At 41.6% G+C, this 23,680-nt stretch overlaps 1 protein-coding gene across 1 annotated transcript in view; it reads left to right on the top strand.

Moving 5' to 3' along the window:
- Positions 1 to 23,680, top strand: part of LOC308518601 (phospholipid-transporting ATPase ABCA3-like) — a gene marked incomplete at both ends in the record, with an annotated part of 332,625 nt that overhangs the window by 75,638 nt on the left and 233,307 nt on the right. Inside the window, one exon of the mRNA XM_081090312.1 lies at positions 19,600 to 19,773. Within this exon, the coding sequence (XP_080946438.1) occupies positions 19,600 to 19,773 (174 nt within the window). The remainder of the gene's footprint in view (positions 1 to 19,599; positions 19,774 to 23,680) is intronic.

Genomic DNA, 23,680 nt, shown 5'->3' with positions numbered 1-23,680 from the left:
AGCTGTTCTGTTCCATTGATCTATATGCCTATTCTTATGCCAGTGCTAAGCTGTTTTTTTAAAAGATATTTTTATTGATTTCAGAGAAGAAGGAAAAGGGGGAGAGAATAGAAACATCAATGATGAGAGAGAATCATTGATCAGCTGTTTCTTGCATGCCCCCAATGGGTATTGAGCCTACAACCCGGGCATGTGCCTGACGTGGAATCAAACTGTGATGTCCTGGTTCATAGGCTGACTCTCAACCACAGAGAGCCACACCAGCTGGGCAGTACCAGACTTTTTTGATTACAGTGGCTTTGTAGTATAATTTTATATCTGGTATTGTGATTCCTCCAACTTTTGTATTGGGAGTTGTCCAATTTGTTGACATATATATTTGTTCATAGCATTTTCTTACAATCCTTTATATTTCTGTGACGTCCATTATTTTGCTTCTTTCATTTCTGCTTTTATTTATATGAGACTTCTCTCTTTAACTCTTGGTGAATATGTCTAAAGGTTTTTCCATCTTGTTTATCTTTTTAGAGAACCAACTCTTGGTTTCATTGATCTTTTGTATTATTTTTTTAAACTCTATGTAATTGATTTTCACTCTAATCATTATTATTTCCTTTCTTTTACTTTGTGCTTTTCTTGTCTTTCTCTTTCTAGTTCTTTTAAGTGTATGGTTAAATTGTTTACTTGAGATTTTCATTGCTTCAGAGATAGACGTGTAATGCTATAAACTTCCCTCTCTGTACTGCTATCTCTGTGTCCCATAGATTTGGGGTTATTGTGTGTTCATTTTCATTTATTTCCTGGTAATTTTCATTTCATTCTTATTCTCCCTGGGAACCCCATCATCTATACTAATAAAAGGGTGACATGCTAATTAGACTGGGTCAACCGGCCATCTTCCGGACGTCTGACTTCCTTCCGGACAAAGCCATGGTGGTGGGGGCCAAGGCAGAGGCAGTTAGGGGCAATCAGGCTGGCAGGGGAGGGCAGTTGGGGATGAGATCAGGCTGGCAGGGGAGGGCAGCTGGGGGCAAGATCAGGCCGGCAGGGGAAGGCAGTTAGGGATGATCAGGCAGGCAGAGGTAGTTGGGGTCGAGATCAGGCCAGCAGGGGAGAGCAGTTGGGTGCAAGATTAGGCCGGCAGGGGAGGGCAGTTAGGGGCGGTCAGGCAGGCAGGCAGAGGGGTTAGGGGCAATGAGGCAGGCAGGCAGAGGCAGTTAGGGGTGATCAGGCAGGCAAGCAGGTGAGCAGTTAGGAGCCAGCGATCCCAGATTGCGAAAGGGATGTCTGACAGCCGGTTTAGGCCCGATCTCTGTGGGATCAGTCCTAAACTGGCAGTTGGACATCCCTGAAGGGGTCCCCAATTGGAGAGGGTGCACGCTGGCTGAGGGGAACTCCCCCACCCCTGTGCATGAATTTCGTGCACGAGGCCACTAGTTGTTTAATAATAGCCTATTTAGCCACTGTGTGTTTGAGTGTTTTTTGGCTTTTTTTATTGTAGTAGATTTCTAATTTTGTGCAATTATTATCTAAAAAAATGTTTGGTATGATTTCAATCTTCTACAATGTGTTAAGATATATTTTGTGCCCCAATGTCTGGTTTATCTTTGAGAATGTCCATGTACACATGAGAAGAATGTATATTGTGCTACTTTGGGATTAAATGTTCTGTAAATATCAACTAAATCTATCTGATCTAGTGTATCATTTAAGGTCACTGTTTCCTTGTTGATTTTGTTGATGACAGTGGGGTGTTAAAGTACTCTACTATGACTGTATTGCTTCTGATCTCTCCCTTAAAGTTCCCCAATTGTGTTTTTAATATATATTAGAGGCCCAGTGCATGAATTCGTGCACAGGTAGGGCCCCTAAGCCTGGAGAGCGATCAGGGTCTATCTGTGCGGTGACCAGTGGAATGATCAGCCAAGAGACATATGAAAATATGCTCAAAGTCACTAATCATCCGAGAGATGCAAATCAAAACAACAAGTTACCATCTCACACCTGTCAGAATGGCTGTCATCAACAAAACAACAAATGACAAGTGCTGGCCAGGATGCGGAGAAAAAGGAACCCTTGTGCACTGCTGGTGGGAATGCAGACTGGTGCAGCCATTGTGGAAAATAGTATGGATATTCCTAAAAAAAAATTAAAAATGGAACTTCCATTTGACCCAGTAATCCCACTTCTAGGAATATATCCCAAGAAACCAGAAATACCAATCAGAAAGGATATATGCACCCCTATGTTCATAGCAGCACAATTTACAATAGCTAGGATTTGGAAATAGCCTAAGTGCCCATCAGCAGATGAGTGGATTGGAAAAGAGTGGTACATCTACACAATGGAATACTACGCTGCTTTAAAAAGGAAGGAACTTATACCATTTGCAACAGCATGGATGGATGTGGAGAGCATAATGGTAAGTGAAATAAGCCAGTCAGAGAAAGATAAATATCACATGATCTCACCCATTTATGAAATATAATAAAAAACATAAACTGATGAACAAAAACAGATCCAGAGACAGAGAAGCATCAATCAGACCATCAAATCTTAGAGGGAAGGCAGGGGAGGGTGTGGGAGAGGGAGATCAAAGGACTTGTATGCATGCATATAAGCAAAACCAATGGACACAGACACTAGGGGGGTGAGGGCATGAGTGAGGTGGGTGGGGGTCATTGGGGGGGTAAAGACAATATGTAATCTACACTAATAAAAGACAAAGATGCTAATTGACCATACCTTTGCTATGCCAAAACCACACCCACCAGCCAGAGCAACTCTATGCAAATTAACCCAACCAAGATGACAGCTGGCATTCACAGAGCTGAAGCAAGCAGGAGGCTTGGTTGCCCCGGAAATGGAGGAAGCCAAGCTTCCCACAGCTGGCTGTAGCTTCCACAAAAGGCAACAAAGTTTCAATTATAGAAGCTAAATAAATCCCAGATACCTGCTTCCAGCCAGCCTTCACTGGGAGCTTGAGTGGCTAGAGGCTTGGCCAGCCTGCGAAGAGCCATCAGTCCCTCACCCAGGATGGCCACACCCTCATGGGGTGAGGGTCCCTGCTGAGGGGCTTGGCCAGCCTGCAAACAGTCATCAGCCCCTCACCCAGGCTGGCCAGGCACCCAGCAGGGACCCCCACCCTGAAGGGGGTGTGACCAGTCTGAAAATGGCCCTCAGCCCCTCACCCAGGCTTGCCAGGCACCCTAGCGGGACCCCTACTCTGATCCGAGACACCCTTCAGGGCAAACCAGCCGGCCCCCACCCATGCACCAGGTCTCTATCCTATATAATAAAATGTTAATATGCAAAGTGACCCTAACAGCAGAGTGACTAGGAATCACTGGTCACTATGACACACACTGACCACCATGGGGCAGACTCTCAATGTAGGAGCTGCCCCCTGGTGGTCAGTGCACTCCCACAGGGGGAGCTATGCTCAGCCACAAGCCAGGCTGATGGCTGCCAGTACAGCGGTGGTGGTGGGAGCCTCTCCCGCCTCCTCAGCAGCGCTAAAGATGTCCGACTGCAGCTAAGTCTGCTCCCCGCTGGCAAGTGGACATCCCCCGAGGGCTAACAGGCTGCCAGAGCCATGTCTGACTGCCAGCTTAGGCCCAATCCCCTGGGGAGCAGGCCTATGCCAGCAGGTGGTCATTCCCCGAGGGGTCCCAGACTGCAAGAGGGCACAGGCCGGGCTGAGGGACTCTCCCGAGTGCACAAATTTTTGTGCACCGGGCCTCTAGTAACTTCATAAAGAAAAAGAAAAAAGCGAGTATGTGGGGGGTGGGAATGGCCAGGGATAGGTCAGTGCGGGGGAAGGGAGACATATGTAATACTTTAAACAATAGTTTTTTAAAAGGCCGTAAAAGAGACAAAGGAGGTCACTGCATAATGTTAAAGGTATATATCCAACAAGAGCATATAACCCTCATAAACATATATGCACCAATGTAAGTGTTCCTAAATGAATAAAGAAAATCTTGGTAGACTTTAAGGAAGAGATTGATAGCAATAAAGTGCACTGGGTCTTTCTTTGGCCTGTGTAATTTTGATGTTGAAATACTATACGGAATTTTTTTGTTGTTTTTGTGGTATTATTCAGCTCCAGAAATATTTTGTTTCTTTTCATGTTTTCTTCCTGATCATTGATGTTTCTGTATTGTCCATGCATCATTGTTTTTTAGTTTGCCCTCTTCTTCCTGTAGTTCTGTTAGCACCATTAGAACCTTTGTCTGAAAATAATGATCTAGTAAGTCAACCTCTTGATCTTCCTCAGGGACAATGGTTGTTTATTTCTTTTTTCTTCTGGATAGCCCATACCCTTTTGTGTTAGTTTTTCTTCTACGTTTTGTGAGATATTTTCAAAAGTTGACATTTAAACTTAAATTTTATAATGTGGTAACTCTGGAATTCAGATTCACGTATTATCACACAACTTTTAGGAAGGCTATTACCAAAAACAAAAAGAAGATAACATGTCTTAGTGAGAATGTGGAGAAAAGGGAAGCCTTGTACACTGGTGGGAATGTGCAGTGTTGTAGTCACTAGGAAACAGTTTTCAGTTTCCTCAAAGAAATAGAGCTACCATATTATCCAGCACTCTGATATTTATTACAGAATTTTTCACAATAGCCAAGGGATGGAAACAACCTAAATGCCCTCTGAAAGATGAATGGATAAAGAGAATGTAGTATATACATGCAATGAAATATTTTTCTACTTTATAAATGAAGGAAAGTCTGCTATTTACAATGATATGGATGAACCTGGAGGACATTATGCTAAGTGAAATAAGCCAGACACAGAAAGAGAAATAATACATGACACCACTTTTATAAGGAATCTAAAATACAGTACAGAAGGAGAGTATAGAATGGTGGTTGACAGGTACTATGGGGAGAAGGAGCAGGGGAGGCATTATTCATAAGATAAAGTGTTTTATTATGCAAGGTGAATAAATCTTAGAGATCTGTGTAAAATAGTGCCTGCAGTTGACAATATTATATTGTACACTTGAACTTTGCTAAGAGTGCAGATCTATGTTAAATATTCTTAAAACGAAAAATGATAAAGAAGGCCAGAAAAAACTTTGGAAGATGATTAATATGTTTATAGTATAGATTTTTCTGATTGTTTCACGGATGTATAATTATCTTCAAACTAATCAAGTTGTTTACATTAATTATATGCACCTTTTTTGGAAGTCAATGATACTTCAGTATGGCGATTTAAAATTTTTTAAATGATTTATAATATAGTTTTATTTGGTTGAGTTTTTACTTTTTGAGTCAATGTTGATTTCACATCATCTTGATAATCTTGACAAGAATACTTTTCTGAGCTTATGGGATCCCATATTTATGGACCTAACCACATTCAAATTTCAGTAATTTTTGTTTATTCAACTATTTTTTTTCTTTTGAGGATCATGCTTTATATTTGGAAGCATGCGTTAAAAAATTCATCTAGCACTTTTTATTCTACCCATAATTTCAAACTCTTTGAAAACACTAAGTATATCCAAATTATCTAATATAGTGATGGTGTGCATTCATAATGTTTTCAGTCAAATGATCATGGATAAATAAATTTTAGTAAAAAAGGACTTTTCCATAATACATGTTAAGGTTAATTTTGGGGGGGGGTTTTGTAATTATTTTTTAAATTATTTTATATTTTTTAATTGCAGTTGACATGCAATATTGTATTAGTTTCAGGTGACTAAACTAAATGTGACTAAGCATTGTATAGTGTCCCAAAAATGTATACACAAACTTTGAATAATTATAAAGGCAGTGTTTACTAAAATGCATTTCATTTTCAAAATTGAACTATCAGATATTAAAGTGTGTATACATATTTTGGGACATGCTATATGACTTCCTAAGTAATCATCAAGGTGAATCTCAACCATCTGACAACACACATAGTTATCAGAATACTAGAGGCCCTGTGCACGAATTCATACACCAGTGGGGTCCCTTGGCCTGGCCTGTAGGATCGGGCCGAAACTGGCTCTCCAACATCCCCCAAGGGGTCCCAGATTGCGAGAGGGTACAGGCCAGCCAAGGGACCCCACCAGTGCATGATCAGGGCCAGGGAGGGATGCAGGAGGTTGTCCAGCTGGTGAGGGACCGCAGGAGGGCTCCAGGTTCAGCCCATCTCGCTCAGTCCCGATTGGCCAGACCCCAACAGCAAGTTAACCTACTGGTTGGAGTGTCTGCTCCCTGGTGGTCAGTGCACATCATAGTGACTAGTCGACCAGCCGACTGTCTGCCCTCTGGGGGTCAGTGCATGTCAGAGCAAGTGGCTGAGTGGCCTTAGCATATCATTAGCATATTACACTTTGATTGGTTGAACAGATGACCAGACAAACAGACACTTAGCATATTAGGCTTTTATTATATAGAATTACTGACTATATTCCCTATGTTGTACTTTACATCCTCAAGACTATTCTATAACACCAATTTTTACCTTTTTTTATATGTACAATTTTCATTGTTGATAGTATTACAAGTGTCTACCATATTCCCTGCTTTATTACCCACCTCCCAGCCTCTACCCCACCCCTAGGTCTTCACCACCCTATTGCCCATGTATATGGGCTATGCCTATCTATAATAATAAAAGCATAATATGCTAATTAGACCAGACGTCCTTCCAGATGACCTTCCAGAAGAAGCTGGGGCTGCAAGAAAAGCCTGGGTCCTGGGTGCCTGCTGGCAGCCGAAGGAGAGCCCAAGTCCCAGGTGCTAAAGGAAGCCAGTGCTGGTAGCAGAGGAAAAAAGGCCTACTCTTGCATGAATTTGTGCATCAGGCCTCTAGTCCTATATCATAAAAGCTTAATATGCAAATAGACTGGACAGCAGAATGACCGGTTGCTATGATGCACACTAACCACCAGGGGGCAGACACTCAATGCAGGAGCTGCTCCCAGCCCACAGACCTCATGCCAGCCAAGGCAGGTGCCACCCGATTGCACCACCCGTCGCCCTGCAGAAGGAGGTAACCGGTGACAGTGGTGGGGGTTGGGGCTGGCCGGCAAGCGGGTGGCAGCAGGGGGCAGGGTCGGCCAGCAAGCCGGTGGTGCCAAGCCGGCCAAGGCGGGTGCCAGCGGGGGCCTCCCAATTGCCCTGCCAGTCACCCCACAGATCGGCCCTGATCAACTGGCCAGGCCTAGGAACCCTACCTGTGCATGAATTTCATGCTCCAGACCTCTAGTAGGTATATAAGTTCTTTGGTTTTTCTCTTCTTGTCCCCCCACCCCCACATCAAGGTAGCCAATCTGTTCCATGTCTCCCTGCATGTTTATTGGTCAGTTCATTTTGTTTCTTTGATTCCACAAATAAGTGAAATCATGTTATATTTGTCTTTCTAAGATTGGCTTGTTTTACTGAGTATAATATTCTCCAGGTCTATCCATGCCGTCCCACAGGGTAAGATATCCCTCCTTTTTACAGCTGCATAGTATTCCATTGTGTAAGTGTCCCATGGCTTTTTTATCCACTCATCTACTGATGGGCATTTGTACTGTTCCCAAGTCTTAGCTATTGTAAATAATGCTGCTATGAACATGGGGGTGTATATATTCTTTCTGATTGGTGTTTTGGGAGTTTGAGGATATATTCCTAGAAGTGGAATTGCTGGGTCAAACAGAAGTTCCATTTTTAATTTTTTGAGGAAACTCCGTACTGTTTACCATAATGGCTACACCAGTCTGCATTCCTACCAGCAGTGCACGGGGGTTCCCTTTTGTCTACATCCTCGCCAGTACTTGTTTGTTGATTTTTTTTATGATAGCCTTTCTGACTGGTGTCAGGTGATATCTCATTGTTGTTTTAATTTGCATCACTTGGATGATTAGTGACTTTGAACATATTTTTATTTGTCTTTTGTATGTTCTCTTTAGAGAAATGTCTATTCAGGTCTTCTGCCCATTTTTAATTGGATTGTTTGTCTTCATTTTATTGAGTTGTATGAGTGGTTTATATATTTTGATATTAACCCCTTATCAGATGTATACAGTGGGTTCCCTTTTCATTTTATAAAATATATTTTATTGATTTCAGAGAGGAAGGGAGAGGGAGAGAGAGACAGAAACATCAATGATGAGAGAGAATCATTGATTGGCTGCCTCCTGCACACCCCCCATTGGGGATCGAGCCCGCAACCCAGACATGTGCCCTTGGCTGGAATCGAACCTGGGACCCTTCAGTCTGCAAGCCGGCGCTCTATCCACTGAGCCAAACCAGCGAGGGTGGTTCCCTTTTCATTTTGATGATGGTTTCCTTTTCTGTGCAGAAGCTATTTATTTTGATGTAGTCCCATTTGTTTATTTTATCCTTTATTTCCTTTCCCTAGGAGATGTATCAGTAAAAATTCGACTACATGACATGTCTGAGACATGTCGCCTCTGTTTTCTTTTGGTTTCATGCCTCATATTTAAGTCTTTTATGCATTTTGAGTGTACACTTGTGTATGGTGTAAGTTGGTGGTCTAGTTTCCTCTTTTTGCATGTGTCTGCCAGTTTTCCCAACACCATTTGTTAAAGAGTTTATCTTTACTCCATTATATGTTCTTACCTCCTTTTGTCAAATATTAATTGACCATATGGTGTGGGTTAATTTCTGGGGTTTCTCTTCTGAACTATTGGTCTACTGGTATATGCCAGTTCTTGTGCCAGTACCAGGCTGTTTTTGTTATAATGGCTTTGTAATATAGTTTGAGATCCAATATCGTGAGCCCTCCAAATTTTTTCTTTTTTCTCAAGATTCCTGCAGCTTTTGAGGTCTTTGATGGTTTTATATAGATTTTTGGAGTATTTGTTATAGTTTCATGAAGTATGCCATTGGTATTTTAATAGCAATTGCATTGAATCTATATATTACTTTGGGTATTATAGTCATCTTAATGATGTTAATTCTTCCAATTCATGAACATGGTATATCTTCCCTCTTTTCTTTTGATATGTTCCTCTATTTCTTTTTTCAATGTCATGTAGTTTTCCAAGTATAGATCTTTTACCTCCTTGGTTAAGTTTATTCCTAGGTATCTTATATTTTTGTTGCAATGGTAAATGGTATTTTTTTTAGTTTCTCTTAATGAGACCTCATTATCTATAATTATAAAAGCATAATAAGACCAGACGTCGTTCCTGACGAAGCCAGGGCTGTGAGGGAACCCTGAGTCCTGGATGCGTGCTGGCAGCCACAGGAGGGGACCCCAAGTCCTCAGTGCCTTTCTTCATTGTAAATAAAGAACAGGACAAAGTCTATGAAACATCTGTTTGCAAACATTGGACAACTGGCAATGCAGAATTCTGACCACTGAGAGAAGGGAAACAAAGGGAGAGAGCCCTAATATGTATGTCCCTGATTTTCTGCCTGGAGAAACTTTCTAGATCATACATAGTATGTGGAAGGGGATTCTAAACAGAGCATGGTCTCATTGAGTTGGGGAAACAGATCAGGGATCAGGGAGGCTGCAGTGGTTGGACTTTGTGGCCCATTGTATCAGAGAGAAAGGCATTGCCCAGATAAAGAGCCCCAAATATCTTCATGGGATCTCACTGAGTCACTAGCTGCATACTGTGCCCTGCATTCTTAGAATGAGATTTCAAGTGGTTGGTCCAAGAACAATTACTGAGAACAGAAAAACTACTAGGAAGCTATAGGCTGAACAAGTCCCAGCACTAACAAAGAATTGAGAGATGGTAGAGTTCTGATCCCACACAGTAATGAGACCTTTTTGAACATCTGGTATAGTTAATAGAGACCCCCATAAGGGCCATGCCTTGATATTAAGGCTAAATAGCCCTAGATCAAAGGCCACCATAAGTCCATACCAACAGAGCTTAAATTCAAGTCTTGAAAGCTGATCTGAAGGCAATTTAACTGTCTTCCAAGTAAAGCTGCTATTTAAAAGAAGAACAAAAAATTTAGACACTTAGCAATTATTGGGAAGAAGCAGGAAAGTGAGAATCAAAATCAGGAAATATAAATAGACTAAAAAAACCCAATAATGATTGAAAGCAGACAAGAATTTTAGACAGCTATTATAAATATGTTGAGGAACTTAAAGGAAAGCATGAACATAATAAGGAGATAAATAGAAGATATAGAAAAAAGCAAAGTATGCCCTAGCTGGTTTGGCTCAGTGGATAAAGCATCGGCCCATGGACTGAAGGGTCCCGGGTTTGATTCCAGTCAAAGGCATATGCCTGAATTGCTAACTTGATCCCTAGTGGAGGGCATTCAGGAGGCAGCCAATCAATGATCCTCTCTCATCATTGATGCTTCTATCTCTCTTCCCCTCTGCCTTTCTCTCTGAAGTAAATTTAAAAATATATAAAATTAAAAAAAGAAAAGAGCAAAGTGGAACTTCTAGGAATAAAAGATCCTATGTAATAAAAGGCTAATATGCAAATCGACCAAATAGCAGAACAACAGGTTGCTATGACATTCACTAACCACCAGGGAGCAGACACTCATTGCAGGAGCTGCCCCTTGGTAGTCAGTGCGCTCCCACAGGGGGAGCACCACTCAGCCAGAAACCCTTAGCCAGGCTCACAGCTAGTGAGCACAGTGGTGGTGGTGGGAGCCTCTCCCACCTCCGTTTCAGTGCTAAGGATATCCGACTGTCAGCTTAGGGGGAGTGGACCTAAGCCACCAGTCAGACATCCCCCAAGGGCTCCCAGACTGCGAGAGGGTGCAGGCTGGGCTGAGGGATCCCCCCTCCTCCAAGTGCATGAATTTCATGCACCGGGCCTCTAGTTGGTGTATAAAAATGCCATTGATTTCTAGATGTTGATTTTGTACCCTGCTACATTGCTGAATTCATTTATTAAGTCTAATAGTTTCCTGGTGAAGTCTTTAGGGTTTTCTATATACGATATAATGTAATCTGTAAATTATGAGAGTTTTCCTTTCTCCTTTCCAATTTAGATGACTTTTATCTATTCTACTTGTTTGATTGCTGTGGCTAGGACTTCTAGTGCTATGTTGAATAAGAATGCTGAAAGCGGAAAGCCCTGTCTTATTTCTGTTCTTAAAGGAAACTCTTTTAGTTGTTAACCATTGAGTATTCTGTTGGTTGTAGGTGTGTCATATATGGCCTTTATTATGTTGAGGTATGATGACCCTATTCCCACTTTCTTGAGAATTTTTATCAAGAAAGGGTATAGGACTTTGTCTAATGCTTTTGGGGTTTGGGGTTTTTTTTTTGACACCTGTTGATATGATCATGTGATTTTTATCTTACAATTTATTTATGTGATGTATCACATTTATTGATTTGTGAATATTGTACCAACCTTGCATCCCTGGAATAAATTTTACTTGATCATGGTGTATGATCTTTTTAATATATTGCTGGATCTGATTTGCTAATATTTTGTTGAGGATTTTAGCATCTGTGTTCATCAGGGATTTTGACCTGGAATTTTCTTTCTTTGTAGTGTCTTTATCTGGTTTTGGAATTAAGATAATGCTGGCTTCATAATAAGAGCTTGCAAGTGTTCCTCTTAAAAATTTTTTTGAATAGTTTTAGGAGGATAGGTGCTAGTTTTTCTCTGAACATTTTGTAAAATTTTCCTGTAAATCCATCTGGCACAAGACTTTTGTTTGCTGAGAGTTTTTAAATTACTGCTTCAATTTCCTCATTGTTATTGGCCTACTCAGGTTTTCTGATTATTCCTGATTGAGTTTTGGAAGGTTGTATGTCTCTAGGAATTTGTACATTTTGCCCAAGTTGTCCAGTTTGATGGAATATAGTTCCCACAATATTTGTTTGCAATCCTTTGTATTTCTGGCTGCCCATTGTTAAATCACTACTTTCATTTCTGATTTTATTTATTTGTGTGCCTGTCTCTTTGTTTCTTAATGAGCCTAGCTGGGGGGTTGATCAATCTTGTATCTCTTCAAGGAACCAGCTCTTAGATATATTGATCTTCTGTGCTTTTTTAAAAAATTCTCTATATCTATTATTTCCACTTTGTGCTTTATTATTTCCTTCCTTCTACTTCCTCTGGGCTTTTCTTGATGTTCTCTTTCTAATTCATTTAGTTGTATGGTTAAATGATTTATTTGTGCTTTTCCTTGTTTCTTGAGGTAGGCCTGTAATGCTATGAACTTTCCTCTGAGGACTGCTTTCACAGTGTCCCATAGGTTTTGCGTGGTGTGTGTTCATTTTCAATTGTTTCCAGGAAGTTTTTTTATTTCTTCCATGATCTCATTGTTAACCCATTTATCAATTGATAACATGCTATTTAGCCACCATGTATTTGAGGATTTTTTTTATTGTAGTTGATTTCTAACTTCATGCCATTGTGATTCGAGAAGATGCTTGGTATTACATCAGTCTTCTTGAATATGTATAGATTTGTTTTATGCCTTAACATGTGATCTGTCTTTGAGAATATTGTTTTTGCACTTGAGAAGAATGCATATTCTGTTGCTTTGGGGTGAAATGTTCTGTAAATATCAGTTAGATCCATCTGGTGTAGTGTATCAATTAAGGCCACTGTTTCCTTGTTGATTTTTTGTATGGAAGATCTATCCAATGGTGTCAATGAGGTGTTGAAATCCAGTGCTATGACTGTATTGCTGTTAATCTCTCTCTTAAAGTCCATCAAGTGATTTTTATGAACTTGGGTGCTCCTATATTGGGTGCATATATGTTTACAAGGGTTATATTTTCTTATTGAATCATTGCCTTTAGTGTTATGAATTGGCCTTCTTTGTCTGTTGTTACGGTCTTTGTTTTGAAGTCTATTTTGTCTGATAGGAGTATTGCTACCCCAGATTTTTTTCCTTTCCATTTGCATGGAATATATTTTTTCATCCTTCACTCTCAGACTGTGTGTATCTTTTGTTCTTAGGTAGGCCTCTTGTAGATTATATATAGGGGTCATGTTTTCTTATCCATTCAGCTATCCTATGTCTTTTAACTGGAGCATATAATCCATTTACATTTAAGATTATTATTGATGGGTACTTCTTTATTGCCATTGTTATTTTATTTCTGCCTGTGATCCTTTCTCTCTCATTTTCTTCTTCTTAAAGAAGTCCCTTTAACATGTCTTGCATTGCTATTTTGGTAGTAATGTACTCCTTTAAGTGTTTTTTGTCTGGAAAGTTTTTATTTCACCCTTGATTTTAAATGATAGCCTTGCTGGATACAGTAGTCTTGGATTTAGACCCTTGACTTTCATTACTTTGATTACTTTATGCCACTCCCTTCTGGCACAAAGTGTTTCTTTGTAAAGTCAGCTGACATTCTAATGGGAACTCCTTTGTAGGTAATTTTCTGTCTCTTTCTTGCTGACTTTAAGATTCTTTCTTTGTCTTTAACATTTGCCATTTTGATTATGATGTGTCTAGGTGTGGGTTTCTTGGGGTTCATCTTGATTGGGACTCTATGTGCCTCCTGAACTTGTGTGACATTTTCCTTCACCAGGTTGGGGAAGTTTTCTGTCATTTCTTTAAACAGGTTCTTGCTCACCTTCCTCCCCTCCTGGTATTATTCCTATAATGTGGATGTTGTTACGTTTCATGTTGTCTCAGAGCTCCCTTCTACTGTCTTCCTGCTTTTTCATTCTTGTTTCTATTTGCTGCGCTAATTGGGTATTCATTTCTACCTTGTCTTCTAAATCACTGATTCCATCCTCTGCTTCATCCATTCTACTTTTAATACCACCCAGTGTATTCTTGATGTCAGATATATCATTCTTCATTTCTGTCTGGTTCTTGTTTATGGCCTCTATTTCCGTTTTCATGCTGTTATAATTTGCACTAATTTCCTTAAGAATCTTTATAACCATTGCTTTAAACTCTATGTCTGATAGCTTGCTTGCCTCCATTTTGTTTAGTTCTTTTTCTGGAGATTCCTTTCTTTGGGAGTTCTTTGTCTCCCCACTTTATCTGTCTCTCTGTATTTGCTTCTATGTCTTAGATAGAACTGTTATGCTTCCCAGTTTTTGTGGGATGGCCTTATGTAGCAAGTGTCTTGAGGGGTCTAGTGGTGCCATCTCTTTGTTCACCTGAACTGGATGCTCTAGGAATGCCTCTTGTGTGCATTATGTGGGCTCTCTTGTTGTAATTGGGACTTGATTTTTGATGTTTTGTTTGTGGAAGGATCTAATCTCTGACTTGCTGCCAGTGAGGTTCAACCCCAATCTCATCATGACAGCTGTTATACAGGTGCTGACAGAACAGAATAAGACACAGTACTAATCCAAAAAAAACCACAAAAATCAAACTACTCAATACAACAACAGGAAATACTAAGAAGGAAAAAGAAGAGAAAGCAAAGCAAAGAAAAAATAAAAAGAATATTAAAAGACACACGACCAAAAACTTAGAGGGAGTATAAAGAAAAAGGGAGGAAAAAAAAGATTAAAAAAACACACACACAAAAAAAACTAAATCAGCAGTTCTCAACCTGTGGGTCGCGACCCCTTTGGCGGTCGAATGACCCTTTTACAGGGGTCGCCTAAGACCATCTTGCATATCAGATATTTACATTACGATTCATAACAGTAACAACATTACAGTTATGAAGTAGCAACGAAAATAATTTTATGGTTGGGTCACAACATGAGGAACTGTATTTAAAGGGCCAGAAGGTTGAGAACCACTGAACTAAATGGTAGTAAGGAGGAATCTAGAAGTACTATTATAATTGGGAAAAAGGAAAGGCAATAGAAAATTAATAATGAATTTAAAATGTAGTGATAAATAATATAAGATATAGATAGAAAAAGTAAAATGAATAAAATGAGAAAAACAAAACAAGGAATAATAATAATAATAATAATAATAATAATAATAATAGGGCAGCACTGGCTGCACCATAGCGGTGGTGGTGGGTGAGTATAGAACAGAATCAATGTGTAGAGAAAAATTAGGGATATGCAAGAAAAAGAGAAGAAAAAAGGGAAAAATAAAAAACCCCACTCACACACACAGATAGAAAATCATAATTGCACACACTCACAGACTGAAAAACCGTTGGGTCTGCTATTTGTGGAGCTCACTGGATTTTGCTCTGATATTGTTGAGTCTGGTCCCTGGTGTGTCTATTCTGGGCCCCTTGGAAGCTTCTCTGGTGCAGGTCAGTGTGAGTCACTGTCACTTTCTGGCCCTGGGCAGCCTGATTGAGGCCTGAGGGGTTGAAGCCCCTAGTAGTCCAGTGGGCGGGGACTCCTTAGCCCAGAGGCTGGACTGCCTTGAGTCTCACAACTTGATTGTCCCTGTTCTGAGCTGCACTCCCTTCCCCTGCCCCCATAGAGCTGGGCTCTGCGGGGTAGCCTGGTCTTGGCTGGGATGGTTTGGTCAGACTGGTGTTGGGGTTGGTGCCAGTAGCTTGGGGGTGGTAGGCCCCTCCCCTCCTTCTAATGCCGCAGCTCTGTCTGCTTTGCTGGCAGCTCCTCTCTGCCACCTGCAGGGGCACAGACTTCCTGCCCCCCCCCCTCCCCTTGCCTCAGGTCACTGCAGGTTGGGTCAGAAGCAGCTGTTTTGCCAGGAAAGAGGGGACCTCCCTGTGTTCCAGGTGGGCAGGGCTGATCCTCCTCCCTTAAGCCACTGTCCAGCCCCTTCCTGCTCTCCCAAAGGAGCTCCTCCAAGAAATAGAGGGGTCCCCAGATTCAGTGTCAAGTGTGTCCTCCAGGCCCCTCCAGTGCAGGCTGGGCCTGAGCTCCACTGCCCGGCCCTTCCCACTGGTCGGAGGAGCTTCCCAGGCTGCAGGAGGGTGGGTGCCAGCGCTGCTCTATCCAGGGACTTCCGCCCAGGCTCCCCTGCTGCACCCACTCGTCTCCACAGCCAGTGCCCTCGGGCCTCCTCTCAGTCCCAGGCCTCCCGTCTCACCGCAGATCCACAGCCTCTTCATTCTCCTCAGGTCCTCGGTTCTAGTAGGTCCAGGGCGGGGGAGGCCACACCCACCTCCCAGCCTTCAGCTGAGTTCCTGCCCCGATCCCTGGCGCTGCAGCCGAGCAGCTGGGTTCTAGGGCAGCGGTGGCTGCACCATAGCGGTGGTGGTGGGTGAGTACAGAGCAGGGCCCTGAGTCCTGCTGGGTCTGTGGCAGTCATGTAGTGGTGGGTCTATGTGAGGCACACGGGTTTAGGCTGGGTATATGCCAGGTGCAGAGGTCCCGCTGGTGTCTGTTACGGAAGTACGGGTCTGAGTTGTGACCTCTGTGGGCTCACGGGTTACAGGCAGGGTGCACATGGCTTTGGACCCAGGCCAAAGTGAGTTCAGATGGTGGCGAGGCTTGGCACCTGGCCACTGCCGCTCCCCAGGGCATCCTCCCAAGGAGGACCTCCTAAACCTTTCAAGGTGGCACCCTCTCCAAGCTGAAGCTGTGCCCAGGGAGTCACTGTGGTGGTAGCAGAGGCTTCTTGTGCCCATAGTACAGGGCCCCACTGCTGTTTCCTTAGGTGCACGGGGCCAGGCCTTGTCTGGGGTGGGTGCTAATTTTTACTTCTTAAGCCCTCACCTTTTTTATGCATCCACCCCAACCTGCCTCCCATCTGGCAACCATCAACATGTTCTCTGTATCTATGAGTCTTTTTTAGTTCTGCTTGTTCATTTATTTTGTTTTTTAGATTTCATTGTTGACATATATATATATATATATATATATATATATATATATATTGCAATCTTACTGTTCATATTTTTATATTTTCTTTTTCTTCTTTTTAAAGAAAACTCACATTTCTTTTAATACTTGTCTGGAGGCAATGAGCTCCTTTAGCTTTTTCTTGTCTGGAATGTAAGTGATAGCTTTGCTGGGTAGAGTAATCTTGTTTGTAAGTCATTGCTTTTCATCACTTTGAATATTTCTTGCCACTCCCTCTGGCCTTCAAAATTTCTTTTGAGAAATCAGCTGCACAGTCAGATGGGCACTCCCTTGCAGGTAACTATTTGCTTTCCTCTTATAACTTTTAAGATTATCTCTTAGTCTTCAACGTTTGGCATTCTAATTATGATGTGTCTTGGTGTGGGCCTCTTTGGGTTCATCTATTTGAAACTCTCTGTGCTTCATGGACTTGTATGTCTGTTTCCTTTACCAGGTAAGGAAGATTTCTATCATTATAATTTTTTACATAGTTTTTCAATTTCTTGCTCTCTATTTTTTTCTGGCACCGTCATGATGTGAATATTGGTATGATTGAAGTTGTCTCAGAGGCTCCTAAACTATTTTCATTTTTTTCATTCTTTGTTATTGTTGTTCTAATTGGGTATTTTTGCTTCCTTATATTCCAAATTTCTGATTTGATTCTCAGATTCATCTATTCTCCTGTTGATTCCCTGTACATTATTCTTCATTTAAGATAATGTATCCATCATTTCTGATTGGTTACTGCTTATGGTATCTATGTCCCTCTTTATGCTGTTGGAGTTATTACTAAGTTCTAAGCATCCTTATAATGAGTGTTTTGAACTCTGCATCTACTAAATTGCTTGTCTCCATTTTGATTACCTCTTTTTCTGGAGTTTCATTCAGTTATTTCATTTGAGACATGTTTCCTTATTTTCTCATTTTGGCAGACTATGTTTATTTCTATGTCTTAGGAATAGTTGCTGTGTATCATGGGCTTGGTTGCATGGCCTTATATAGTAGGAGTCTTGTGGTATCAAGTGGCACAGCCTTCTTGTTCACCTGAGCTGGGCATTCAGGTAACCCCACTGGTGTGGCTCTGTACTCCTTTCTGTTAGAGCTGCCTTGATTGCTCTTGGCAAGTCAATGGGAGGGATTTGCCTCCAGGCAGATTGGCTGTAAGGAGTGGCTGTGATCATTTGGAGGATCAGCTATATAGGGGCCCACCCCTCAGAGCAGGATTTACTTCAGCAGGGCTGTGGTGCCCACCAAGCCACCCTCCTGGATGTTTCACTTGAGGAGGTGGTTGGATGGTGCTTATACATGGTCTGAAGCTGTCCACCGGGTGAGCTGGCTCTAGGCCTCCCAGGAGGTGCAGACCAAGGTCAGCTGCTGCCTGTGTTCTATTCTGGGCCACCCAGCATGAACTACAAAGTGACCTTCAGGCGGCTGCTACCTGTGCTGGGCTTAAAGGTTGTGAATCAAGTCCTGCTGCTGCTGCTAGTCCAGACCTGGGGTCACTTAGCAAGAGGTACAAGTTCAGATGCTCCTTTTTGGGGAGATTTTCGGAAAGTCTGAAGCGTGAGCCAAGATAGGATGTTTGTATGGAAAAGTCACTGGAAACAGCGTGGGTGGGCCCACAAGTTGGGTGGGGTGGGATCTCAGGAAATGGTGAACAATGATAGTGAGATTGATAGAGATTCAGATATAGCACCCATCTGCTAGGCTGGGCGGGGGGGGGGGGGGGGGGGAAGATGCGTGGAGGGGAGGGACAGGCTCAGAAAAGGAACACTGGCCTCTGCCAGCCCTTCTGTCTGAGAGAAAGCTTCCTCTAGCTCTGGCCCTGATACCAGATGATTCAGTTCCTCTCCTTATGTCCCTGGTGCCTTTCAATTTGATGCCCCTTCCATGGAGCTCAGAGGGGCTGAGTCAAAGTTCCTATGCTGGCCCTTTAAGAGGGATGCCTGGGACTCCAGCAGCCCTCCTCCTCACTCAGACACAATCCTTGAGGCCTGGTATGGAGCTGGTATCCTTCTCTCCTGGGAGGAGATGGGGAAGACTTTTTCAGCTGAGATATTCCTCTTGATTTTTATCTGCCACAGGTGAGTATGAGAACAGCACGATCCGCATCTCCACCCATCCTACCAGTCTTGATGTGGCTTCTTCTTTATCTCCTTAGCTAGTGGCCCAGTGCATGGATTCCTGCACATTGAAAGGAAATTAATTAGAAGGTGCCTGGCAGGGCAGTACTGGGCGATACAGGCCAGACACGCCCTGGAGCCAACTTCCCACAGTCCCTCCCCAGCTGGCCACACCTGGGGCAGTGCTGTTATTCAAAAGAGCGTCTGTGGAGTGAGCGGGGTCCCTCCGGCAGGTGGGGTCCCTTGGCCTGGCCTGCAGAGATTGGGTGGAAACTGGCTCTCCAACATCCTCTGGGCGATGATGGTGAACCTATGACACACGTGTCAGAGGTGACACACGAACTCATTTTTTTCGTTGATTTTTCTTTGTTAAATGGCATTTAAATATATAAAATAAATATCAAAAATATACATCTTTGTTTTACTATGGTTGCAAAGATCAAAAAATTTCTATATGTGACACGGCACCAGAGTTAAGTTAGGGTTTTTTAAAATGCTGACACGCCGAGCTCAAAAGGTTCGCCATCACTGCCCTGGGGGGTCCCAGACACAAATGCAAGTGTACAGTAAACCAGATTCAGGGCCGATAGTGCCCCAACAACATAACCCTCGGCCGAAGGTGCCTCTCCGGTTTCAGGGTGCATCACCCGAGAACTGCCACTGCCAACTAACTGCAGCTCAGCAGCTCCTGCATTAAGCATCTGACCCCTGGTGGTCAGTGCCTGTCAGAGCACCTGGTCAGGCAGTCGGACACTTAGCATATTAGCCTTTTATATAGGTAAAAAGTTATTTGTAATTCATTATTTTGCATATTGCTTAAAACTGACCTTATAATTTCCATTTTATTTGCAGTCCATTTGGCTGCTTCTGCTGGAAGCCTCCTATATTTTGCCAGTTTCTTTCCATTTAAATCCATTATTGCTAAGTATGGACAGATAACCATCACCAACAAGGTGGCTGCCTGTCTCAGCTCAAATGTTGCACTGGCACTGGGGGTGAATCTTCTGCTCAACTTAGAAATAAAGGGTAAGTGTTTGCCTTGAAAATTTTGCCTTTACTTTTTGATTCCCAGAAAGGTAGAATAAGGCAGGGTGTGTGAGACAGTGGGTAAGAAGGTAAGAAATGTAACAAACATTATTTATTCCCAGATTTTCTTATTTTTTATAAAGACAATTATGTTAACTGTAAAAGAAATCAGAAATGTGTAAAATTAAAAGTTCCCATCGCTTCACAATAAAACCCCAGTTATACTCTTGAATAAAAGAATTTTAAACTTTCTAATCTACACTGTGCTATATTTACCTAATGCTTTATATTTTCCTCTTCCCATATAGACACACTCCTTTTTTATTACAAAGCTGTATATTTCATTGTGAAGAAGTACTATAATTAACTAGTTTTCTCAATGCACATTTACGTGGTTTCCAATTTTTTGCTATTACTCTCATAGTACGTATATATTTGCTCATACAAAATGCATACTAATATAAAAAATTATGAGATATAAAAATGCTATCTTATAAAGTATTCATAACTTAATTTTTTCTGATTATAATTATTACTTATTAATAAGGCTAATAATAAGAAAGATAACCATATTTATTAGTAAATTCTTCAGATTTGAGGTACAGAATTTGGTTACCACATTCATATTGGATTTATCTACATTGCTCTCCTCAGATAAGGCTGACCCAGACAAAAACCCACTTAGCCATTGCCAGTGTTATGATTAGCTATAGTGAACCTGCTCCTAAAATCACATGCTCAGGAATCCACTGTCACTGATGGAACCCTTCATAATTTGGCTTGGTTGGACTCCATTAAACTAGAATGGAGACTCATAGTTTCATAATAGGATCCAAATTGCTCTTTTCATTGTACCTATTTTTGTCTGTAAAAAACAACCATTAGTTAACAACTCCACTGATCTCATCAGAGAAGTCTAAGTGTACGGAAACTCTCCAGCGTGTGGTGACAGACAATAGCTTCCCAGATTCTGTCTTTCATGTGAAAGCTTGACTTAATTGATAACATATTCAGGTGTGGGCAAAAGTAGGTTTACAATTGTTCATGTGGAAAAATACAAACAAATAATTTAAGAATAAACTTTTGTGTACTCACTACTATAAACCTACTTTTGCCCACCCATGTATACTGTCAGTCAGATTTTAAGCACTTGATTATTAGCTAATCAAAAAAGTTTCTGGAATATTATTAGTACTTCTTTTAGTTCTTCATTGTTGAAAGTATTATATATATATCTCCCTTTTCCCCCCTTAACCTATCCCCACCCACTCCCACACCCCAGCACAAGCCCTCATCTCCCCACTGACTGTGACCATTGGTTATGCTTGTATGCATGCACACAAGTCCTTTGATTGATCTCTTATCACCACCTTCTCCTAAGTATCTATGCCTTCCTTCTGAGGTTTACTAGTCTTTTGGATGCTTCTATGTGTCTGGATCTGTTTTGTTCATCAGTTTATGTTGCTCAGTATATTCCACAAATGAGTGAAATCATGTGCTATTTATCTTTCTATGACTGGCTTATTTCACTTTGCATAATGCTCTCCAGGTCCATCCATGCTGTTGCAAATGGTAAGAACTCCTTCTATTTTACTGCAGTGAAGTATTCCATCGTGTAGATGTACCACAGTTTTTTAATCCACTCACCTGCTGATAGGTGCTTAGGCTGTTTCCAAATCTTAGCTGTTGTAAATTGTGCTGCTGTGAACATAGGGGTGCATATATCCTTTCTGATTGGTGTTTCTAATTTCTTGGGGTATAGTCCTAGAAGTTGGATCACTGGGTTAAATGGCAGTTCTATTTTTAATTTTTTGAGGAAAATCCATACTGTTTTCACAGTGGCTGCCCCAGTGTGCATTCCCACCAGCAGTGCACGAGTGTTCCTTTTTCTCCGCATCCTCACTAGCACTTGTCATTTGTTGATTTGTTGATGATAGCCATTCTGACAGGTGTGAGGTGATACATAATTGTCATTTTGATTTTTATCTCTCAGATGATTAGTGACTTTGAGCATGTTTTCATATGTCTCTTGGCATTCTGTATGTCCACTTTCAAAGTGTCTATTTAGGTCTATTGCCCATTTTTTTTTATTGGATTATCTTCCTTTTGTTAAGTTGTATGGGTTCCCTATAAATTTTGGAGATTAAACCCTTATCCTATATTATAAAACCCTAATATGCAACTTGACCGAACAGTGGAACAACTGGCGAAACGACCAATCGCTATGATGCGCACTGACCAACATGGGGCAGACGCTCAACGAAGGAGCTGCCCCCTGGTGGTCAGTGCATTCCCACAGTCTCATGGCTGGCAAGTGCAGCAGTGGTGGCGGGAGCCTCTCCTGCCTCTGCTGCAGATGGGTGGTAAGGAGCAAGGGGTCCCGGCTGTAAGAGTCTCGGACTGTGAGAGGGATGTCTGACTGCCAGCTTAGGCCCATCTCCCCCGAGGATCAGGCCTCAGCCAGCAGATGGACATCCCCTGAGGGGTCCCGGACCAGAAGAGGGTGCAGGCTATGCTGAGGGAACCCCCCCGCCCCCCAAGTGCACAAATTTCATGTACTGGGCCTCTAAGTTGGATATAAGATTGGCAAATATGTTCTCCCATGCACTGTGCTTTGTTGTTGTTTTGTTGATGGCTTCTTTTGCTGTGCAAAAGCCTTTTATTTTTATGTAGTCCCAGTTGTTTATTTTCTCATATTTTGCTGCTTATGGCTTCTTCTAAGATTTTTATGGTTTTTTCCATCTTATGTTTAAGTCCTTGATCCATTTTATTTTTGTGTATGGTTTAAAATGGTAGTCTAGTTTCATTTTTTTTGCATGTATCAGTCCAATTTTTCCAATACCATTTATTGAAGTGACTGTCTGGACTCCATCATATGCTCTTGTCTCCTTTGTCAAATATTAATTGAACATAATGGCTTGCGTTGATCTGTTCCATTGGTCTAAATATTTGTTCTTGTGCCAGTTCCAGGCAGTTTTGAGAACAGTGGCTTTGCAATATAGCTTGATATCTGGTATTGTGATCCCTCCAACTTTCTTTTTCTTTCTCAGGATTGCTGCAGCTATTTGGGGTCTTTTTTTATTCCAGATGAATTTTTGGAGAGTTTGTTCTAGGTCTTTGAAATACTCCATTGGTATCCTAATGGGGATTGCACTGAATCTATACATTGCTCTGGGTAGTATGGGCATTTTAATGATGTTGATTCTACCAATCCATGAACATGGTATATTCTTCCATTTGTTCATGTCTTCCTCTATCTCTTTTTTCAGCATCCTATAGTTTTCTGAGTACAGGTCTTTTACCTCTTTCGTTAAGTTTACTCCTAGGTATCTTTTCTTTTGGGCCGGGGGGGGGGAGGTGTCGGGGGGGAGGGGTGGTGCAATGGTAAATGGCATTTGTTTTAGTTTCTCTTTCTGTGAGTTCATTATTGGTGTATTAAAAAAAAGCCATAGATTTCTGGGTGTTAATTTTGTATCCTTCTACATTGCTGAATTCATTTATTAAGTCTAGTAGTTTCTTGATGCAGTCTTTAGGGCTTTCTATGTACAATATCATGTCATCTGCAAAAGAAGACAATTTTGCTTCTTTTCCAATTTGGATGCCTTTTATTTCTTCTTCTTGTCATATCACTATGGCTAGTACTTCCAATACTTTGTGTAACAGGAGTGGTGAAAGTGAGCATCCCTTTCTTGTTTCTGTTCTTAGAGAAAATGGTTTTATTTTTGCCCATTGAGTGTGATGTTGGCTGTAAGTTTGTCATATAAGGCGTTTATTATGTTGAGGTATGATCCCTCTATTCCCATTTTGCTAAAAGTTTTTATCAAGCAAGAGTGTTGGATTTTGTCAAATGCTTTTTCTGCATCAATTGTTTTGATTATGTGTTTTTGTCTCTCAATTTGTTTATGTG

The sequence above is a fragment of the Myotis nattereri genome, assembly GCF_964212035.1.
Source record: "Myotis nattereri genome assembly, chromosome: 4".
NCBI lineage: Eukaryota > Metazoa > Chordata > Mammalia > Chiroptera > Vespertilionidae > Myotis > Myotis nattereri.
Note: the sequence above shows the minus strand (reverse complement) of the source record. Positions and strands in the feature narration are given on the sequence as shown.